A 23,154-nucleotide genomic window follows, 5' to 3' on the forward strand; every position below is an offset into this window, starting at 1 on the left:
TCATGACCAAAATATGGAACGTGGAGGTCAGAAAGCTAAGTCTTCCCTGGGAATGAGAAGTGTCTGTGGCTGGAACAGGGCATTATTTCTGCTTCAGTCGGGCTGAGTTTGCTCTGAGCCGTGTCGTCTCAGATGTCCATGCCAACCTTGGTGACTCGTTCTATAACACCATGAGGATAAGACAAGAAACTCCTAGATACCTCAGGAGGCCAGGGGGTATCAGAGCCCAATCCAAATGTCCCCTGGCTGGTTCACACTAAAACCTGGCCTCACTCGCCCTCTCCTGTTGGATCTGTGTGTGTGTGGGCAACCTCTATGTCAGCTCCAAGGAGCTCAGAGAGCTTGCCAGACAGGCTAGGGGAACATAGGGAAGGTGTGAGCGTTAGAGTCAGGCTAACTGGGGGTGGAATCGTGACACTCTGACACTTCCTAGCTAGGGGACATCAGGCTAGTCTCTTCCATTTCTGAGCTTTGGTGTTGTTAGTGGAATGGTTCCTAGTTCGTAGAATATCAGGAAGATTTAATTAGATACTTCCAGTGACTAAGATAGAACCTGGCATATGGCAGATGTTCATTAAAAGTCCTCCTCCAACCCCAAGACTAGTGCTCCATATCCCTTCTCTACCTCCCAAAAGGCCTACTATCTACCCTCTCTGCCTAGCAAAATCCTAATCAAGAAAGGAGAAATGCCACCTCCTCCAGGAAGCCTTCCCTGACTACTCCATCCAACACTGTTCTCTCACTCCTGTGAAATTTCAACAGTCCTAGTGGAAGCACTGTTAGAACAGCTACTAAGAATTGCTTTGTATTGCAGATATTGGCAACTGAATATTTTTAACTTCATTATGAAAAATTCAAATGTATAAAAGTAGAGTGACAAATATAAGAGATCCTCATGTACTCATCACCCAATTCCAACAATTTTCAATACATGGCCCCTACCCCCTTCTCCCCTCCTTCCAGAATTGTTTTTTAAACAAATTCCAGACAGTGTATCATTTCATTTGTAAATAATTCAGCTTGTCTAAAAAATAAGGATTCTTTTTACAAAACGAAATCGCAATTATTGGTAATAAAATCTTAACTCCTTTGATATATAACTCTAGGTATAAAGTCACTAAGAACCATCATTTCTTCTTTCCATTTATTCCCCCACCCCATGCACCAAACACACGCTTAGCGCCTGCCGCCTAGAAAAGTCTTCTGTAATCAGATGAAGAAATAAAGCATGTTAAACACTTTCTGCATGAAGTTCATAGCCTCTCCTACCCCATCCCCGGCTTCTTGCCGTAGAGAAGCCATGACTCGAGGCTCCCAGGAGAGAGGGACTTACCAGATGAAATCTCTGCAGTGGGAGCAGTAGGTGGGCTGCCGGAGATAGGTGGCCATGAACTTGTGGCCATTGACCTGGTGGACCCTGCGCCTGACGGCCCCCTGCCGCTTCCTCGGCCGCATGCGTTCCCGGAACACGCGCTCTTCATTGTCTTTGGGGGCTGCGGAAGGACAAGAGCAGAGGAGACGACAGAGTCTAGGTTAGTACACCTTCAAGAGGACCCCCTGCTGGCGTGACTTTATCCTTGGGTGTGTGGTCGGCAGCCTTCCCTTGGGGAGGGATTCGGGGGTCCGAGGAGTCTCACTGCTCAGCTGCAGTGCGTGAGCACACACACGGTGGGACGACCCAGACCACGCATGTTCCTGCTGCATCCAAGCTGCACCCTTGAAGGCCATCCCAGTCGGAATTCTGTTCCCACGGTGGCTGCCCCCTTCCCCACCCTGCCCACCTGCTGCATGTTTCAAGGGCCTGGTGTCAAACGCCTCACGATTTAAATCTTAGTGCAATTTCTGAGCAGAATGACCCTGGACGGATGGCATTTCCTGGCCCGGAGCAGCCGAGGGCAGCCTCCTCTGTAGATGGGGGTCGCAGTGCCCGCCGCACGGAGAGGCTGAGAGGAGCCAGTGCAGCGAATCCCCACACCACAAGCCCCCGGGCTCAGAGAAGTAGCTGCCTTGTAAAACTGACTCTGCCTTCTCCCTCTTGCCCAGACCAGGACAACCAAGATCTTTTCTCCAGAGGTGAAAAGGAGAGGGCAACGTAACACTGTGAAAGCAGAGAGTTTCCCGACGGCTCCAGAGCCACCACCGTGGGCTTTAAGATCCCAGTGGAATCTAAAGGACCTTCCTTATTTCTTCCTTCTCTCCACCTCGGGACACCTTGCAAGGGGACTGATAGATGATAGCAAGACTAACAATGATGATTGTTATGATCTGAAGGTTTGTGTTTCCCCCGCCCCCTCTGAATTCACGTGTGTGAAGCTCTAACCCCCAACGCAATGGTATTGGGAGGTGGGGCTTTGGGAGGTAATTAGGTTTAGATGAGGCCATGACGGTAGGGCCTCCATGACGGGGTTACTGTCCTTATAAGAAGAGAAAGGGACCTGACTTAGCTAGCTCCCCACACACAGCAAAAAGGTTCACAAGCCAGGAAGAGGGCCCTTACCAGAACCCAACCATGCCGGCACCCTGATCCTGGACTTCCAGCCTCCAGAACCACAAGAAGTAAATTCCTGTGGTTTAAGCCACCCAGTCTGGAAATTTGTTACGGCAGCTGGAGCTAAGACGATGATAACGGCTAAGGTTTATTGTGGGCTCTCACTGTGGCAGGTGCCATGCTAAGTGCGTTACATGTAGTAACTCACAGAATCCTCACAACAACCCTACTTGAAAGGTACTGCTTTTATCCCCGTTTTACAGGTGTGCAAAGTGAGGAATAGAGACGATAGGTAACCTACTCCTATTAACTCAGCTATCAAGCGATGGAGCCCAGATTCTAACCCAGAAAGCTGGGGAGAAGCCAATGTTCCACTGTGCACACACTGCTCTGCCCACGCTCCCTCCAGCAAGTCCCCGAAGCTTGCATCACGAAAGAGTCAAGCTGCTAGTGGCTTCCGAGGGCAGAGTAGGCAGGCTCTGGGTCCCCTGCCAGGTTCCTAGCACCTTCACGGAGGCCACAGAAGGTCCCTCTCCACAGCACAGCTTCACGTGCACTGGATGGCTCCGGTGTCCCCAAATACCTCCTGCACCAGCAAGGCCCCGACCTCACATCCTAATAGCCTCACATCCTAATAGCGCCAGTCTTCAGGGGAAGCAGCTCTGCTCCCTGCTGGGCCTCTTTGAATGTAAGGTTCCCTACAGGGGAAATATTGGGTGTGACCCAAACAACCCACTAATTCAAGGGCACCTTGTCATCTAGAAAGGCAGGGGGCAGAGGACAGGGAGACTGGAGGAGGAAAAGGGCACGAAGGGGACCAAATGCCCAGCATGTGCAATTAGGAGAAGCAGCCTCCGAGCAAACAGGGAGCTGACTCCTGGGCGTGTGCCCTCGGCACCCTGGGCTGCATCCCCAACGACTCAGCTGGGCCAGGTGGGGGTCTGCTTCCTGGCCCCCAGGCTGCCTGGGTTTCCTTTTAAACTAGTGCTTATTGCTTCAAAAAGTATCTGACTCTGACTACCTTCAGGGCATAGAAATCCCACCACCTCCTACTCCTAACCCTGCCACAACCTAGGGGGCCTTGAGCTGCTGACCAGATTCTCACAGGAAGACCCCAGTTTGGTTTAATATAGACGTCTATGCGCACACACACACCCCCCGCACCCCGCAGAAGCATGGCGGTTATCATTCAGTTCTCCAATTACAGGTGATTTTTATTTCCACTTTGTATTTTCACTATATTTAGAATATTCTACTATTTTTATAAACAGGAAAAAAATGCAGTAACTAAAACTCCAAAATCTATTCAGTGGCCCTTACTTGCTACAAACCCATCTACAAAAATCCAATCCAAAAGCCTCAGTCCCGGGAGTCTGCAGGCCGGGGATGCAAGAAGGATTCACCACGGAATACACATAAGCAGTACGCCAGTTGCCTAATGCATTTAAGATGCAATTTGATTCACAAATCTCTCAAAGGTGCTAGTCGTTTTCAGCCTGGAAAACTCTATTTTCAGTGAAAAGGGCGAGGAGTCCATTGTAATTTTCTCAGGCACACTGCTGTGATGGTGGTTAGCGTTCTCCCTGAGCCGTGTTTCTCAACTTTTTACAGAAATGAACAATGAAAAATGTCCTAAACTGTGTTTACATTGATTTAAAGGGGCAATACAGCAAACGATTCAACTGCATTTATTTTTAAAGCCCTACCGCTACCTGGAGGGAAGCTGTTGAAAGTTGAGGGTTGGGGGAGGGGAGGGCCTCAGGTGCAGCGTGGAGGCAGGCAGCGAGGACAACTCCTGTTATGCCAGGGTCTGAACTCAACTTCCCCAGAGGTTTCTGTTACTCCTCTCCAAGAGCGCGGCTGCACTGCCTTTGGAGTCAGATCTTATGTCAAAGATCTGGGGGAAGAGAGGCTACGGGGGAAGAGGAACACAGGTAAACTTCAAGCTCTAAGTGAAGCCCTTGTGCGAAGCCACACAGCACGCAACAGGAGAAAGGGGTTGGAGTCCGTGGCTGGTGTGAACACCTCCAATTCCACACTCCTATGGACAGGGAAGCCAAGAGTCAGCCTATGGTGTCCTTAGCCCTGTGGCCCTCAAGCAGAGAAGGGAGCCAGCCACAGGGCTCCTCAGCCCCCGAGAACCTCCCAGCCGGGGCCTCGAGTCCACCGCTAGGAATGGAGCCCTTCAGCATTTCCCACTGCTGTGGAGGGCTCTTCCAAAATGCAGCTCCCATGTATGCATGGATGTATTTCTGGGCTATTGCATTCCATTGGTCTACATGTCTGTTTTTATGTCAGTGTCACACTGTTTTGATTACTGAAGCTTTGTAATATATTTTGAAATTCAGAACTGAGATGCCTCCAGCTTTGCTCTTCTTGCTCAAAATTGCTTTGGCTACTCAGTCTTTTAGGGTTCCATAAGACTTTTAGGACTGTTTTTCTGTTTCTGTAAAAAAATTGCCTTTGAGATTTTGATAGGAATTACATTAAATTTGTAGAGCTCTGTGGAAACAAACTATGGACATATTAACAACATTAATTCTTCCAAATCATAAAGAGTCAATGGATCTTCAATAAGGGTGCCAGGAGTACACAATGAGGAAAGAACATTCTCTCCAATAAATGGTGCTGGGAAAAGTGGATATTCATGTGAAAAAGAATGAAATTGGACCCTTATACCATACATAAAAATCAACTCGGAATGGATTAAAGATTTAAATAAAGACCTGAAACCACAAAGCTCCCAGAGGAAAACAGGGGAAAAGGCTTCTTGACATTGATCTTGGTGATGATTTCCTGGTCATGATACCAAAAAGACAGGCAACAAAAGCAAAAATAAACAAGTTGGACTACAAACTAAAAAACTTCTGCACAACAAAGGAAACAATAAGAATGAAAAGGCAACCTACAGAATGGAAGGAAATATTGGAAATATTTTATTGATAAAATAATGGAAGAAACCATGTACGTATTAAGGATTAACATCCAAAATACATAAGGAACTTACACAATTCAGTAGCAAAAGACAAATAATACAATTTAAAAACAGGCAAAGGAACTGAACAGACATTTCTCTAAAGACAACATACAAATGGCCAACAGGTATATGAAAAGATATTCAACATCACCAATTATCAGAGAAATGCAAGTCAAAACTACAATGAGATATCACTTCACACCTGTCAGGATGACTATTACCCAAAACAACAACAACAACAACAACACACAAAACACCCAAAAGACAACAAGTGTTGGCAAGGATGTGGAGAAAAGGGAACCCTTGTTCACTGTTGGTGGGAATGTGAACTTCTACAGCCACCAAGGAAAACAGTATGGAGGCTCAGAAATTAATAACAGAACTACCATATGATCCAGCAATCCTTTGGCTGGATGTACATCCAAGGAATTAAAATCGGGACCTTGAAGACATATCTATACTTCCATGTTCACTACAGCATTATTCAAAAAAGCCAAGACATGAAGCAACCTAAATACCCACTTATGGATGAATGGATAAGGAAAATATGGTATATGTATACAATGGAATATTATTCAGCCATAAAAAGGAAATCCTGCCATTTGGGATAACATGCATGAACTTGGAGGATATTATGTTAAGTGAAATCAGCCAGTCAGAGGACAAATACTACAGGATATCACTTAGAAGAAGCAGCTAAAATTGTTGAACTCATAGAAGCAGAGTGTAGAATGGTGAGTGCTGGGGCTTAATAGAGAGACTCAGGGAGGTATTAGTCAAAGGGTACCGAGTTTCAGTTAAGCAAGATGAATAAGTCCTAGAGATCTACTGTGCAGCATGGTGCCTATAGTGAATGATACTGTACTGTATCTTGAAATTCTGCCAAGAGGGTAGGTCTTATATTAAAGGTTATTACAAAAATAAATAAAAATAAAATGCGGGCTTCATGGTAGAGGGAATACATCATGTGTGTATGGTGACAGAATATGTATATATGTGTATGTATGTATATTATACATTAAATACGTATAATTTATATAACATGTTGATCTATAATAGTGTGTTATATATCATAGACACATAGTTTTGTTGAACCATTTGAAAGTAGCAGACATAGTAACATTTCACCCCTAAATACTTCAGCCTTTATCTTTTAAGACCAGAGACATTCTCCTACATGATCACACTATCAGAGTCAAGAAATGCAACATGCTATGACATTATGTAACATGTTGTTCATATTTAAATCTCTCCAATTGATCCCCAAATGTCCTTCAGTTTTTTTTTTTGTTTTTTTTTTTAATTTTAATCCAGGAACTAACCAGAGCTTATACACTCCATTTGGTTGCCCTATCTCTTTAGTCTCCTTACTTTAGAACAGTTTCCTTTACTTTTCCTTTTTATTGATACATTATGGAGAGTCCAGGATGTCATTTTATGGAATGTTTCACCATCTGAATTTATCTGATTGTTTCCTTGCAATTAGTTTGAGATTAAATGACAAGACCAAAATTCTATGTGTCTACCAATTCAAATATCTCCATCAAGATCCCTACAGACAACTGCTTAAATTACATAAACATAAAATTTATGGAAGAAATACAAAATATACACTCTTATTAGGAATTTTAAAAATGCAAAGCAGAACAGTCTTGACATACTACTGACATACCATTTAATACTTAAAGCAACAAATTTGTTTTAAAATGGTATTATCCATGATTGGCAAGGCTACTATGAAATTGATTTATTCATTATTCATTCACGCTAGAGGCAATGCCAGTTGACACAATGTCCTCAGAGAGTAGTATTACAATACACAGCAACCACCACAAAGATTCACATCCTTTGATTTGGCAATTCCTTAGGAATTAACTTTAAGTCAACAATTAAACAGAAACTCAAAGCTATACTTACAGATGTTCCCTTTGCATATCTATATTAGCCAAACAGAAATAACTTGATTATCTAACATTAGGAGAATGGTCTAATGAATTATATCACACCTACAGCAATTTAAAAGTGGTGAGGAAAGACCATAGACACATAGGGAAATGCGATACAATATCGTGAAAACAGAATGCACAATAATGCGACCCTATTTAAAGCATAATTGCAGTTTGCAGGTAACATAAGATTTATGCTCCCCTAGGATGATGGGATTATGTATTTTGTTATTTGAAAAAATGTTCTCATGTATTGATGGGCACTTGGGTGGTTTCCACATCCTTGAAATTGTGAATTGTGCTGCTATAAACATTCGGGTGCAGATATCTTTGTTATAGAATGTATTTTGTTCTTTTGGGTAGATGCCCAATAATGGGATTGCTGGATCAAATGGTAGGTCTACTTGTATCTGTTTAAGGTATCTCCATATTGCTTTCCACAGAGGCTGTACTAGTTTGCAGTCCCACCAGCAGTGTATGAGTGTTCCTATCTCTCCGCATCCACGCCAACATGTATTGTTTTGGGACTTTTGGATAAAGGCCATTCTCACTGGAGGTAAGTGATATCTCATTGTGGTTTTGATTTGCATTTCCCTGATGATTAGAGATGTTCAGCATTTTTTCATATGTTTGTTGGCCATTAGTCTGTCTTTTGAAAAGTTTCTGTTCATGTTCTTTGCCCACTTTTTAATGGTGTTGTTTGATTTTTCCTTGCTGTGTGAAGTTCTTTCTGTGCACTCCATGCTCCTCAGGGGCAGAAGGAGGGCTGCCTAGCGCCCCCTCCCCGTCATCTAGTCTGCTGTGGGATGGGGGAGGGGAGCCTTCTAAGACCCACCTTCACCCTGGGACACTGCATGACGGTCCACAGAACTTATAGGGGTAAGGACCAGAAATGACAGAAGAACAACATTTTACTGCCAAAAAAGTGATGGGTTCAACGGCAACTGCTGAACTTCCTCCGGCATACATTGAAGGAAAGGTTTTCCCCTGCTATGACCATGGCGGTGGGGTGTAGAGCACGCTCTAGAGCCTGTAGTTCGCATGATGTCTGCCCACATCTGGGGACTGCATGGGGGTAGTTTGCAACGGCCGCAGTGGGTGTATTTACAGGGAAACCCACATATGTTACAAACTGGGACTTTCTCAGGGAGCCTGTTAACCATTTACCAGCACACCACTGCCCCCGAGGAGATCAGACATACACAGTCACGGTTCAGGTTCTCTCCCAGGCTTTACCCTTCCAAAACCAGGCTGCATCCACTGTGCTTGAAGGCTTCAGTCATCCAATACTGACTTCCAAAATCCCCGCTTCTTTCCTTCCTGCCCTGGCGCCAACACAATACCTTTCTGGGGAAGAGCGAAACAGCATCATCCCCTCCCTGCAAAACCTACGCTGCCGCCCCCACTGCCCCCACCCTGCTGCAGTCCAGCTGCCTCCAGATGTGACACACTCGCCACCATAACAGAGTCAGCATTACCTCCCTCCCCCCGCCCCCATCCATCAGGGGCTTTAGGAATATAGACTCCAACTTTAGACTTGGAAAACCGACAGGAAGATCAGGCTGGGCAAAGGAACACTGACTTAGCTCTAGAGCAAAAGCAGTAAGAAATTGACTCGTTTGAGAAAGGCTTTTCTTAGAACCCAAGCAAAGAAAGATTCTAGTCCTCAAGGTAATTTCACAACATAAAGAAAACAATTCGACCATCCTGATATTTTTGTCTAAACAACTGGCAAACCCTGGATATTCAGAAGCCAAAAAACAACAGCCACCACTCACCGGGCCCCTGCCGTGTGCTGAGCACCATTCTAAGCGCCTTTTGGATACGGGGAACTATGACACACACTCGAGCCACTATCGCCTACACAAAAAATATTATTACAAATATGAGGTACTTTTGTATATCCACGGGATGAATACAAACACATGAGATATTATTACACACCTATACAACATATAAGCACCTTACGTACCTACTCTAATACCATGAGGTATTATTATTCTTGACTTACAAAGAAGCCAAGGCTCCCAGAGGTCAAATGTCTATTGTGTTGACGGTCATGCAGCCAACAGCACATGTCAGTTCAGGAATTCTCACCCTGGCCCGTCCACCCATACCTTCCACAGATGGCGGAATGGCCTGGGTCCCACTGTGTGTGGAGAAGTCTCGTCCCGGGTGCTGACCACCCTCCTGGGCACACATCTGCCCCTGCTGTCATCTAAAGACTTGGACAAGAAAGCTGAAGGGGGCTGATTAAATCACAGGGCACCCACATAATGGAATTTAATGCAGCAGTTTAACAGATACGCTAAGTCCACCAAGAAACTAAATAGTGTGTACTCATATGAGAAAAAGAATACATATACTCAAACATACATAAGCAAAAATACACATGAAAATTTCTGAAAGGGTATATAATAAGCCATTCATCCTAAAAAGTGTTTACAATGAGGATACCGGATGCCAGGCAATGTTCTGGGCATAGATCACATTATTCTTGGCCACAAAGTGCTAGCCCGTGGCCATTCCCTCAATTTTGCTTCTCAGAAATGCTGGATCTGGTCCTTAATAGACAGGTCTCCACTAACAAAGCGTGGAATTGTCACAATATTCCAGAGGACAGTGGTTATGATCAGTAGGTGCTCCTGACAGGAGTGAGGACGGAACCTTCCCCACTCAACCTCTGGGGAGTTCCCTTGATTTTCTCTTTCAATCATTCTCCGGCTTGACTTTATGGACTTATTGGTTAAAAAAAAAAATTGCAAGGTCAATGGAAGGAAAACAAACAAAACTAGGTACTAAAAATCAAAGGAGCATTGCCTCTTATTTTCCATAGAAAAAATAGGTAATATTTTCAAGTGAAATAAATGCTTCATGACAGTGAGTTTTAAATATTCAGTAAATATTTATGCAACACCAAAGAATATGTTCTATGTGTTGTCCTCTCACAATACGTTAAAGAAAATTTCTGTTCAAAACAGGAAAGAGGAAACGGCAATTAATTCCCTCAGAGAGATTATTCTGTGCTGTGTCTTCCCAGAGACGTCTGAGCGGAGAGGCCTGGGAGTGTCTGCATGTTTTATTCTGTGTGTAATCTAATCAGAAGAGAACTGATGGCATGTCAAGATTAGCATCTCAAATTTAATATAAACCGTTTTCTTCCCCTTTACTTTCTGAATGATCTTTGCTGTGGGCACGGCAGGACTTATGCTCAGTCTAGTTAGGAAAACAGAACTGTGGTTAGTTTGTAGAGGAAAAAAGTGAAAACCTCAGACATGGATAGGGTAGGGAGAACAGCGCTAGAGAAAACATAGGCAAGACACGGCGACTGCCGGGCAGGGGGAGAGAGGGGAGGGCCACCCCCAGTGCCACCATCCCGTGGTTCCCGATGCCGAGCACACGTATCCAACATGGGCAAGCGCCGGGCGGCAGCGATTTCACTGCAGCAGGAAGTCCACTCTCCTCGTCTGTAGTCATTCATTCACTCTGTCCTTGTTCATTCCTCCCCCTATCCATTCAAAGTTACGTATCAGAGTCACAGTGGACCTTTACTGCATGGGTCTGGCACCCAGGAGAAGTCACTACTTCCAGGAAGAAACTGCAGCACAAAAGCCCTGCAGGCAGATCTGCTGAAAGCTCAAAGAGCAGCCTGGGAGACCAGCCAAGTGGGGCACCAGCCAAGGGTGCGGCCAGAGTCCCTGCTGGTGCCAGTGATGGCCTGGGATGAATCACAGGAAACCGAGCCATCGTCGAATTCCTGGGTACCTGAGCACTGTGGCATTCATATTCTATGAGGTCAGGTTCTGTCCATTATTTGTGTTTCTGAAATACTGGTAACACAACCGTGGGACAGCAGTGCCAGAAGTCTCAGCAGGGTGTCCGTCTCTGTCCCCAGGTGCTAATTGGTGGATGTGGGGAAGGGGCAGGGTCAGTGCCAAGTTTGACATCCCCCCCTCAAATAAATAACAAGCCTTTTAATGCCACAGGCACTGCAGCCAAAAACTTATGGGGTTATTTATTGAAAAATCTGCACCCTTCCAGGGCTGCTTGTAGCAGCCGTTCCATGTCACCAGTCAGCGGCAGGCTGAGTTCAGTGACAGGTAAAGCGGAGAGAGCTGAACATCACGCCCTCTCGCTGCCCGCCGGCCCCCCAGCCACCTCCCCCTGGGCTCCACACAGCATCTCAAAAGTGAGTGCCCACACGATTTCCTGAAATAGCACAATGAAGTATAATTCATTGTTTTACCCCAACTCCTCTTTCCTAAGGCAATTTTGAGCTTCTACTAATTTTAAAGTTAAAATTTAAAAGGGAAAATCATGGCCTCTCCCAGAGAGATGTGGAGTCCTGGCAGGCTTCCTGGGAAGCTGACCTGTGGGTTCTTCTTACTAGACTAACTGGGAAAAAAGCAGAGTTGCAGCGACTCAGAAGATAAAAGCAAGAAGTAAAAGGCAAGGAAAGAAGGGTAAGACAAAGGAGATGGAGAAAGAGACAAAGAGGATGTAAAGTAGTAAAAATGATATTAAGCCACAAAGTGCAGGCTGGTAATTGACTAAATGAACCCCACACCTTCCCCGAAAGCAGAGGGATTTGTTTTATGTGATACAATCTACTCTCCCTGGTCCTTTGGTTCCTACTGACCAAGGAGTGAGCTCACCTCCCTGCCACCCTCCCTGCATTAACCTGGACCTACCTGGTCTCTAGGGGAGGCACTGGGAAGATGGACCTTCCTTAGGAAGCTTCGCATAGATGAACAAGCCCCAAGACTTTCTACAGAAACAGCTGCAATGGCCATAGGGCTTGTGAAACTTACATCTTTTCCTTGTGCTTCAAAAACATGTTTCAATTGAACAACTTCTTACAAGTTTTGTGTTCCACTGAGACTGACCAAAACTCTGCATGTGGAGAGAGGGCCGAGAAGGTCAAAAGCAATAATACTTTTAATAACTGAAAGCATCCCATCATCCCGCCCACGCTCCTTTAGGGCTCACAGGCTCTAACATGCACACGCCTGCACATGCATGTGGTGTCGCTCCCCTACCCCTGCTGCTGGCACCTCTCCACAGCCAGGGGACATTGTAGCCCAGGAAACTTGCCAGATTCCCAGTTATGCAGGCCTTAGGGCCTTGGCAACTCTCATCCCGCCCTGAGCTGTCTTCCATAGTGGCAGGAGAATGCTGGGAAAAGAGTTACTGCATGCGGGGAAACATCTATTTTTAATAGCTCTGCAACCAACAGAGCCATCAGCCAAACGTGGGGCTGCATACCTATAAAAACTCCCATACAGAGAAAATGACAACTGCCAAGAGGAAAAGGGGGGTGTTTTGAACCTGAGAAAACATTCTGAGGCCACAGATGCTTAAGAGAAATCTAGTTAGCTCAGTTCGTGGTGCTAATGAAGAAAAACTAAAGATCAAATTCCCAAATGAGTGAGTTATCTTTATCTAGAAGGAAAATATTACTGGCCACAGGCCCTGCCTTGAATCTCGGCCAGACTTCTTCCAGATTCCTGGTCACCAGGGCTCTGGGGGAAAGTAGGAATGGTTCAATATTACCCAACTTCTTTCCTAAAGTACAACTCCCGTCCTACACCTTACAGACCTCAGGGCAGCCCAAGAGTTGTGTCTTTGCTTACAGAAAGTGTCAATTTCCTAACCCCCAACTCTCAGACCTGCATGCATTGCAGTCACCTGCCTGCCTTTTCAGCTGGTTTTGGTTTAAGAAGTAACTGGGAATAGGTGGCAATGCTGGGTGGGGGTTGAGATCTACCGTACGGTCTAAGGCCTCTCGAGAGTCCCTCACGAGGGACCGGTACTGCCCCCAGCCAAGGCAGGCAGTTGCATCTCCCCAGTACCAGCGTGTCTGGCTACCCAGCTATAGCTGCTCCTGATCCCTGACTCAAAGAAAGAGATAATATTTGTTATTGTCTTAAGCTGCTAAGTTTGGGATAATTTGTCATATAGCAATGGATACTTAATTCAAGAGGTAATAGATAAGCCCGCAGGAGAAATTCAGGGTAAACATTGGATACAATTTTTCTTTTTTTAACTGTGAAACTTGTTCATTCACTCAACCCATATTTACTGAGTGCTTCCTAGGTGCTGAGTACTGTGCCTGTACTTCCTGTTACGCACTAATTCTGCCCAGGGAGAGGGGCAGAGGAAGAAAAAAACACTGTGATAGGCCAGAATACGTTAGAATCGCTGTCACTTGGAAACCAGTGTCCATGTAAATTGGGCAAGGCCAGCCTGGTCCTCACTCCTGGTCGCTGGGCATTCAGAGACACTGGCAAAGTGCTATTATCCTAAATACAATGATCCCTACTGCTCCCAGCTCCTGTCTGAGCTTCATCCCCTAAGCTTGAAGCTTTCAAACCTGTCGAAACATAAATCCTCTGGGAAGGCCATTATGAGTTTCATGGAGATGAATTTCAGATCCTTTTTGGAGAGGTTGTGCTGGGAAGGTAGGAAAACTGTGGGGCAGAAAAGGTCATAGGAACTGCACGGGGGGTGGCGGCAGGAGCTAAATTTTGGGAATTTTACAGTCCAAGGCTGATGGGTGCTTGAGATATCTATAGCAAAAGATAAAACGCATTAAAAATCAGGTATTAGAAATAATATTTACCATTTGTGGTATGGTAGGTGATTAAGATATATGTTCTCTCTCTTGAAAGCATCCTACAAGATTGGTATTATCACCTCTACTAAACAACTGAGAAAACTGGGGCTAAGAAATGCTAAGCGACTCACCCCAGGGCATATAGTGGTGACGGAGCTTGGTTTTGTACCAAGTCTGACTTGGAAGTTCCTGTTTTCCCCACCAGATCACACACATTAAAAAATGAAATGGACACCCCCCTTTTATCTCCTAGAAAAACTGGAAAAAATACTCAAGCATGCTGTTCATCTTTCTCTAACAGGTGGTTTAAAGATTTTTTTTTGTGTGTGTAAATGAACTTTCCTTCTCAAATGCTGTAAATGAAAAATTATTAGCAGATTGGAACAGCAGAGCCAATTTCCTTTAAATGCATATTGGGTTTAACAAAAAGTTCCCAAAGTTTTTTTTGGAAACTAGCCTGCTGGCAAAGTAAGAGTAAAAATTAGAACTCACAGAGACGATTCCCTCTCATGCCATGACACACACGCCGGGGAGCACAGAGGGGTGACAGAAAACCAGAGGCCCTACTTTTAGCTCGTTTGTACTGACAGAGCTTTCAAAGGCAGGAGAATAAGTGAGGCAATATGAGAGCAAATATAATCATCACACAGGCAACACCCTCCAGGAACACAAAGTTTATATCTGCTTAAGTCAAGCAAGGAAAACAGTTTCAGAGCAAAGTGTTCCCTAAACCTGATCCAAGCGGTCCTGTGTCCAGCAGGAAGACCTGGCCATGAAAAGTCTATTTTCTTCTCTAGGTTAGTCCCCTCCCTCAATCCTAAGGCTACAAAGATTGAAGTTACTGCCTCTGGTTTTTCTTTTCTTTCTTTCTTTCTTTTTTTTTTTTTTTTTTAAATAATCATCATCTTCGTTCTCTAAACAGAATAGTTAGCAAAAGCTCAGATCAAATATATTACTGGGAAATTAGAAGTGTGAGGTTCAGGTATTGTGTATGTCTGTGTTTGTGTGTGTAATTTAAGGCAGGAGAGATAAAACAAAGACATGACATTATATCTTTTGTTCTTTCAAATCACCTGTCTAAGGAAAAAAGATTGCAGTGTTCGAGAAGGCATCCATCCTTCATTCTAGAGCCGCCCTGGTCTCTCTGGCTGGCAGCCCTGCCCCAGGTGATCTGTTAGAAGGAAAGTTCTTACTGCATCTACTGTCAGACACAGCAAGAGCACAGCAGCAACCTTCTTCTTGCCCTGGGAAGCCTGGTGCTTTTTAGAAGCTCACACAGTGTTGGTCCCCCTATTTGCAGCAGCTCAAGAGAACTCCAGTTGGTTTCTGGGTGAGGACCACCTGAAACTTAGAAACTCATTAACCCAAAGAGCTTCAGAATTCGATCAACTGACCCTGACATGTCTCTGCCTGAAGTTGACACCCAGCTTGAAAACTTTTCTAGAGATCAAAAATGAAATCTCACTCCTTAAGAACTCATTTCCCATGGGAGTGTGGTGCTTAAAGGATTCTAGAAAAATGTTTTAAAGGCCAGAGGAGGGGGAAAAAACAGTTCTTTCAAGCAGACAATGGCCACAATCTCTTGTCAAATCTAAATTAATAGAACATGGAAGAACCTAGATTAGGTCTATTAACATAACTTCATCACCAATTTCTTCCAAATGAACTAAATTCTGATGTTCCCTCCTTTTTAAATTAACAGTGAATTTCAAACTTCAGTACGCATCAGAATTACGTGCAGGGTTTGCTGAACTACACATTCCTGAACCTCACCCCCAGAAATTCTAGTTCAGCAGGTCTGGGGAAGGGTTGAGTATCCCATCTCTAACAAAGTTCAATGGTGATGTGACCAGGACCACATTTTAAGAACTGTTTAGACCTTATTATCCACCTTATCTGAATTACCTAAAAGTGATCAACTTATTTATTCAAAGTAATTAGAGTCCCGATTAAGATGTAGAAAGCTAGAAAAACCATCATTCCCATAACAAAAAATTAAATAGACACATAGATCAATAGAATCCAGAAATTAGCTCATATATGCATGTTCAATTGACTTTCAAAAGTGCAAAGGCAATTCAATGCATAAATGACCATCTTTTCAGCAACTGGTGCTGCAATAATTGGATGTCCGTTTGCAAGAACTGGGCATAGACCCATACCTTGTACAAAAATAAACTCAAAATGGATCATAGACAGAAATGTAGAACTTAAACTATAAAACATCTAGAGGAAAACAAACTCTTTGTGATTTTGGGATTAGGTAAGGATTAGCTATGACATTAAAAGCACAATTCATAAAAGATAAAAAGGTATTCAACATTAGTTTTCAGAAAATGTAAATTAAAATGACAATGAAATATAATACCACTACATACTTGTTAGAATGACTAACATTAGAAAAATAATAAAGCTAAAGTTGAAACTATCAAGTGCTGATCAGGATGCAGTGTTTTCACTCCATCTTTCATACACTGCTGGTTGGAATGTAAAATGGTTCTTCCACTTTGGAAAATAGTTTGCAGGTTCTTATAAAATCAAACACACGTTTACCATACATAATCTAGCAGTCCCATTCCTAGGTGTTTATTCAAATGGGAAACTTACACTCACACAAAAACCTATATGCAAACACATATAGCAGTTTTATTTATAATCACCAAAAACTGGAAACAATCCAAACATTCCTCAACTAGGGAATGGATAACCAAACCCATTGGTGTACAGCTATACAGTGGAATTCTACCCAGTAGGATTATGGATATGGGCAACAACATAGATAAATCTCAAATGCTCCATGCTAAATGAAAAAGAGCCAAAAAGCTACACGTGTACTATATGATTCCATTTAAATGGCATTCTGGAAAAAGTATTACAGGCACTGACAAGATCAGTGGTTACCAGGGGCAGAGGGTGCACAAGGAGTTTGACTATGAAAGGGGAAAGCATGTGGTGGTGGTGGTTACATGAACACATGTATTTGCCAAAACTCAAAGAACTATATGCTAAAAAGGGTACATTTTTAACGTAAAGTTATTTTTTTTTTAATGAGAGAAAAATCAGGGCAGACTTACTATACCCTCAGTCCTGTGTCAGGAGCTACCAAGGATATAAAAAATAGCCCTGAGAACGATTTAGAATAAACATATGCTTAAAGTATTTATTTTTGTTGGTTTTATTTATTTATTTTGAGATGAGGTCTTGTTATGTTGTCTAGGCTGGACTCAAACTCCTAAGCTCAAGCAATGATCCTCCTACCTCAGCCTCCCAAAGAGCTGGGACTGCAGGCGCGTTACCAGCGTGCCGAGTGCACTTGAACGGCCTACAACCAAGAACTCAACTGAGCAAAAAGACGAGAAACACAGGAGCTCGGAGGAAGCTGGGGTATCTGGCATAAACCAGGTCCCCTCCACTGTCTGGTGCTACTTTCACTCCACGGGCTTTTCATTCTTCCTCTCAGGCTCTTATCGCCCCAACCAGGTGAGCCCTGCCTACCCCTCTCCGAAGTCGCGCTCCTTCCTCCCTCCAAGCCTCCCATCTGGCCCCTCCTTCCTTCCCGGGCCCTCCTCCTAATCTAAATCCTTTCTGTCCTTTAAGATTTAATTCTTCTGTGAAACTTTTCCTTATGAGGGCAGTGTGCAGGGATCTCTTTTGCTTTGAACTACCATGGTACTTGAAGTCCTTACTGTTCAGTTTGATATTCATTCATTAAACGTTTAATTATACACTTTGAGCACTTCATGTGGTGTTTGCATTGTTTCCTCAGCTAGACTTCTAGTTCCTTTAGGGAAAAAAGGAAACCCTGAAGATTTCTTTTGCATCCTTTTCCCCAACCTCACCCCCAACACCCCCATTGCCTAGTTGTAATCATTATTAATTGAATGAAATACCAAAGTATTGACAGCAGTAGGTAAGAAGAAAAGCAACATGGTATCATTCACTTATAGCTCAGAGTCACTCATTTTTCTCCTCACATACAATATGATGGAAATGTCTTTTCACAAAATAAAAGCCATATTCAGTTCTAATTTAACAGTCCCTGTAGGACCCACAATAGCATGCAGTAAGTACACGTATTTCTTGGCATGTAATGTTTCTACGTATAAGATTCCTTTCATGATAGCACACTGAAATGTTCTCTCCCCACTTTATTTTAAACAATAATCAAATTCTATACGTTTCTTTTCTAGAAGTCCGTGGCCAAGCATCTTGAGTTAATATGTATCCTGTGCAGATGTTTCCTGTTTCCATGCATGCTTATGTTTCAATTTGATAGGCTGATTTAATTAGTCTTTTAATCCTGCAGAACAGTGATGCAAGGACATCATGCTGGGTTAATGTCATCACATTCAGAGTCTCACGTTATGTTTCATTACATGTTCTTTAGCTACTTCACGGTAAGGGATGAATGCACAATGCAGTATTCATAAGGAACTTGTTGATTACAAGGACATTATATTTTCTTTGGAAGTTTTCTACCTGGCTTCTCAGCTCTTTTGACTATTAAATTTTTAGTGATAAGGAAACCGCCAGACCTCATTTGGTTTGGATATACAAACTCCTTTCACTAATAGACACATGTGGGAACGAGTTTGAGAACTGTTTTTCTCTCTGCCCAGAATTACTGGGGCCACACAAGGACCCTGCGAACTCCAAGGCCCCTTCAAAGTGGGGGCAAAGAGATTGGTTTTATTTCAAGAGTCAGAGCTATAGAACATGACATTTGAATGTCTTAAGATTTTTAACTGGTGAAGGCACTAGATCAGACTGCAGAGGAGGGGTGGGGCAGCTTATAAGCCTTAGGAAAACAGCTTTCGTGAATCCATTCACCTTTCTGAAAACTCGGCCCTCTCTGTGCTTTGCCCACATCAACTGGTAAATTGGGTTCAGCAGGTACACGGCAACAATTAGAATATCGCATGACACGGACTCTCAACGCTGGCTGCTCAGTAGACTCGCCTGGAGAGTACTGAAACATGCCAGTGCCCGGGGTCCACCCCAGACAACTGAGTCACAACCTCTGGGGTGGAGCCAGGCACTGGTATTTTTTTTTTTTTTTTTTTTTAAAGCTCACAAGAGGATTCTAATGTGCAGCCAGTGTTTAGAAACGCTGACAGGAAGAGTGGGTGGTGGTACTATTAAAAATCAGCAGAGGCATCAAGGCATGACAGCATTCATCCAGTGGCTCTGACTCACTCAGCAGCAGCCAGTGACACTCACCAAGTGTTTTGGGTTCAAATCATTTTGGGGCACAATTCATAGCTGGTTATGCCAGGAGAGGTACTCCAGAGGAGGGGAAGGGGGAGTTGGGTGTTCGGGAGGAAGAAAGGGAATGCGGAAGAAAAAAGAGGGGGGGAGAATAACGTTCTATCCAAATTGAAGAGCGCGTGAAAAGTGCCCTGGACTGGGAGTCAAGTAGTAGAGGAGAGTGTGGGCTCTAACTCGTGTCACAGTCAGATATGTGACCCTGGGTGGGGCTCTTGCTTTAGCCTCATCTTCCAAGATAAAATTACATGGGATAGTTCTGTGTTTCTCAAGTCCTTTCTGGTGCTGAGATCCTCCAGGTGTGTCCCATCAGCATTGCTGGGGCATTAAACCTGCATTGCCTGGACCCCATGGCAATGGGGAAGGGGCTTCAGCACTGAGTACCTCCCAGGTAATCTAACGCAAGTGATAAAATGTGAGCATTATCTATGGTTATTTTAGAGCTGTCATTACTTGAGAATTTCATTATCTCAAACACTGCTCAGTAATGTCAAGAAAGGCAACTGGCTTGACCTTCCTGTCCATGCAATTAGATTTCAGGGTGAACTCAGCCTACCGTGAAAAGCAAATTCTCACACTGTAATCTATAGCTTTATTTGGCTGCTGTGTTTTGTCCTGTTAGGTTATAAGCTCCTTGAAAACAGACCTCAGTTGTCTACTAGAATCTTGGTGTTATGTGGCACCTTATGGCTTAAACAAAGCACTTTCAGCGTTCTTACTTTTTCTACAAAAGTTGTGCTCCTGGAAAGCTACATACCAATGGACTTTCCATCAATCAAACCACATTTTCAATATACAGTACCTTAAATGCTATGTAAGGGAGCCCTGTGGTGAGTGCTTTTGAAGAGCGACTAAATCTTTTGGTAATGCTAATAATTACACCTTAATTCAACTGCTTGGTAAATCTAAATTTTAACATAGCAATGTGAATATAAAATAGGGCTTGCTTTATGCTCCTTTAATTTGAACCCTTAACAAGGGAGCCTAGAGTAGTTTATAAATAAGTTCTCCTTGCAGTTCCTGCTCCTTTAGAATGTATACTTTCAGCAAAAGGGTGTTTTATTGGTTTAAACTTTGAGGTGCTTCTGTGTGTTGAGCCAGTTAGAGAATAGCACAGCGATGACTTGTGTACGATTGCAAGGCCTGGGAGCAGCATGGTGTAATTAAAGGAGCATAATCATAGAGCTGGGGGCCTAGATTCTTCTGTTCACCACCACCTACTTGTGTGCCCTTGGGTGAGTCCCTCATCTTTGTCTGGGCTTCAGTTTGTTTATCTGTATGGTGGAAATATCAGACTAGGTGATTTCTAAATCCTTTTCAGCTCTAATATTCCAGGATCCAGTGAGGTTGTCATGTCTTACAATCCTAAAACCGCTCTCTTGGTGTTTTGATTCAGCTTGGCACAAACTCAGAGGATGAGGTATGGGAGAATCAAGTTCACCATGGGTGGTTGTATAGGTTGTGCATTGCACAAAAGTGTTCAGCTTTTGCTACATTTGCCTCCAACACAGGGCTGCACTGACTCAGTTGGGACCCTCATTTTGTTAGGTGCTGATGGTCTAGCTTGGTATTAGGGAGAGCAGGACCTTTAGACCTTAAGGCAGCAGAGCACAAGTCTTGTGGTTAATGCCTACGTATGGCTCAATGCCAAAAAGGCCATCATTCCAGGCTCAGAGGAGCCTTGGCTCAGGTGTGGAGAGCATGGACACGTAAGTATTGTCTAGTTTCGGTGAGGAGGTCAAGGTTAAGGGGAAATGATGGAAGCCCAAAGACTTGCAAGACAAAGAGTTATATCAGAGATGACTGTGACAGGAAACATGACTTCCTGGGAGGTCTATATGAAGCTTTCGTAGATGACCTTGTTCCTCCCTAAAGCCTTAGGTTAAGGTTGTCTAGAGCAGTGCTTCCCAATCCTGGCCACTTACCAGAGTCACCCGGGAAGCTGGTGCAACCACAAACTCCAGAGCCACTCCCCAATTCCATTGGGTGAGGCTTGAAAATCTGTAACTCTAATCAGTTCCCTAGGCGATCTGTTGCATCCAGCACAGCACTAGACAACATTCCAGTGTTTGAAGAACACTGGTTTAGAGTGATGGTCTGGACACTAGGCATTAAGCCATGGGAAGGAGTGGAGTGTAATTCACAATCATGACCAGGGATCAACAACAACAGGGATGGGATGTGCAAGGACACTATCTGGGGCTTTCTGTCATGGTGGCCTAGTCAACATAGTCCCAGGTCAGGGGGCCACCAAGTGGACAAAGATAGGCCAAAGAAATGAGCCTGGTAGTTCAAGAACTTGATTACAGGAGCCAGGTTCTCAGGGGTCCTCTAGGAACACCAGTCTTCCCACTTGCCCACTGCTGCTCCCTCTCCCCAAACACTTCTTACCCTGAGCCAACAGAAGTGTGAACAGAGACTGGACAGACACAGAGCTGATCTGCATCCTGCCCCAAGATAGCCATCTCTCTCTGCCCTCCGTGTGCTTCAAGTAACCTTTTTCACTCCATGGCTTATTAGACACTTGGCCTGGGACATCAAAGCAGGCATCTTGTAATCCCTGAGGAAACTAGGGCAGAATCCAAAATAAACTCTGCTAATGACCTTGAAAGCTATTTTCTTCTCACCCAGCCAGAGTTCCTTATGGAAATGTGCTGTGACATCTTCATCAGGTATCTTCGAAATTAGAATGTGAGATGCAGAAATAAATTAACTCTCAATGAGAGTTACTGAAATTCTACCAGCAAATTTCAAGTTAAAGCTTTTCCTAATAAAAAGGATCAAATGCAGTCATCTAAAGACTAGACAGAGGCTGATGACCATTATACAAGTAATATATTAGCTGATCTATAAAGCAGTGATCTGTTTTAACTAAGCATGAGTTTTAGGTAAACAGATTTCATTAAAGGATAGGAAAACACACCCAACTTAGCTGAAGACAGCTTCAGTTTTTGGTCAAAATTTCATTTCGTAGAAAACTCTTGTTATGTTCCCCAGGATACCAATTAGGGACACATTTTCTAAGAATTCAGTTTAGGCAAGTGTTCTGCTTCATAAAACTTAAAAAGAAATTAAAAACTTAAGTAGATCTATAACCATTCTTAAAAGTCAGGAGTTCAAAGTCAATGTACTTCCAATTTAAATCCCAATAGGTTTCTCATGGAATAAGAAGCTGATCCTAAAATTAAAAGAAAAAAATGGCCAAAACAAGGTCATTAAAAAAGTTGATAAATAAAAATAGTTGATCTGCAAGTTCCTTAAAAAAAAAATGGAAGCCTACTTTATTATATATGGAAATTTTACAGCTGAAGCAATTAAAACTGTGTGTATTAGCTCCTGGAGACAGACATACCAAAAGAATAGAAGAGAAATCAGAAGTAAGAGGTTCAACAAGGAAAACACAGACTGATGGAAACATGATCCCAGGTCCACAGTTGTCAAATTGAAAAAAACGTAGAATTACACCCAGGCGTAAAAAGCAAAACACCAAAACTTTTATTTTAAAAATAGGAAAATATTTGTATCATTTAGACAGGGAAGGATTTATTACACAGAATGCAAAGAGCACAAACCAAATATAACCATATTAAAATGTAAAACTTATGCTCAGAAGATGCCATCAACTATGACAAGTCACAGATACTGAGAGAAGATATTTGCAACAGCTAACAGACTCTAATTTGGTTCAGTGTATCTCAAAAACTCCTACCATCAAGAATAAAAACCAACAACCAAAAAGAAAAATAATCAAAACATGAATAATTTCTTTCCACAGGGACATAAAATTGGCAAATAATCCTAAAAGGATCCTCAACTTTAAAGGTAACCAGAGAAATGCAAATTAAAACAATGAGAGGCCACA

The 23,154-nt window shown here is 43.4% G+C and overlaps 1 protein-coding gene across 1 annotated transcript in view; it reads right to left on the reverse strand.

Moving 5' to 3' along the window:
* PRKCE (protein kinase C epsilon) overlaps window positions 1–23,154 on the reverse strand; it is a 461,318-nt gene that overhangs the window by 176,112 nt on the left and 262,052 nt on the right. Inside the window, exon 3 of the mRNA XM_069495289.1 lies at window positions 1,334–1,493. Coding sequence (XP_069351390.1) covers window positions 1,334–1,493 — 160 coding nt within the window. The remainder of the gene's footprint in view (window positions 1–1,333; window positions 1,494–23,154) is intronic.

Source organism: Eulemur rufifrons, chromosome 19 (genome assembly GCF_041146395.1).
Source record: "Eulemur rufifrons isolate Redbay chromosome 19, OSU_ERuf_1, whole genome shotgun sequence".
Classification (NCBI taxonomy): Eukaryota; Metazoa; Chordata; class Mammalia; order Primates; family Lemuridae; genus Eulemur; species Eulemur rufifrons.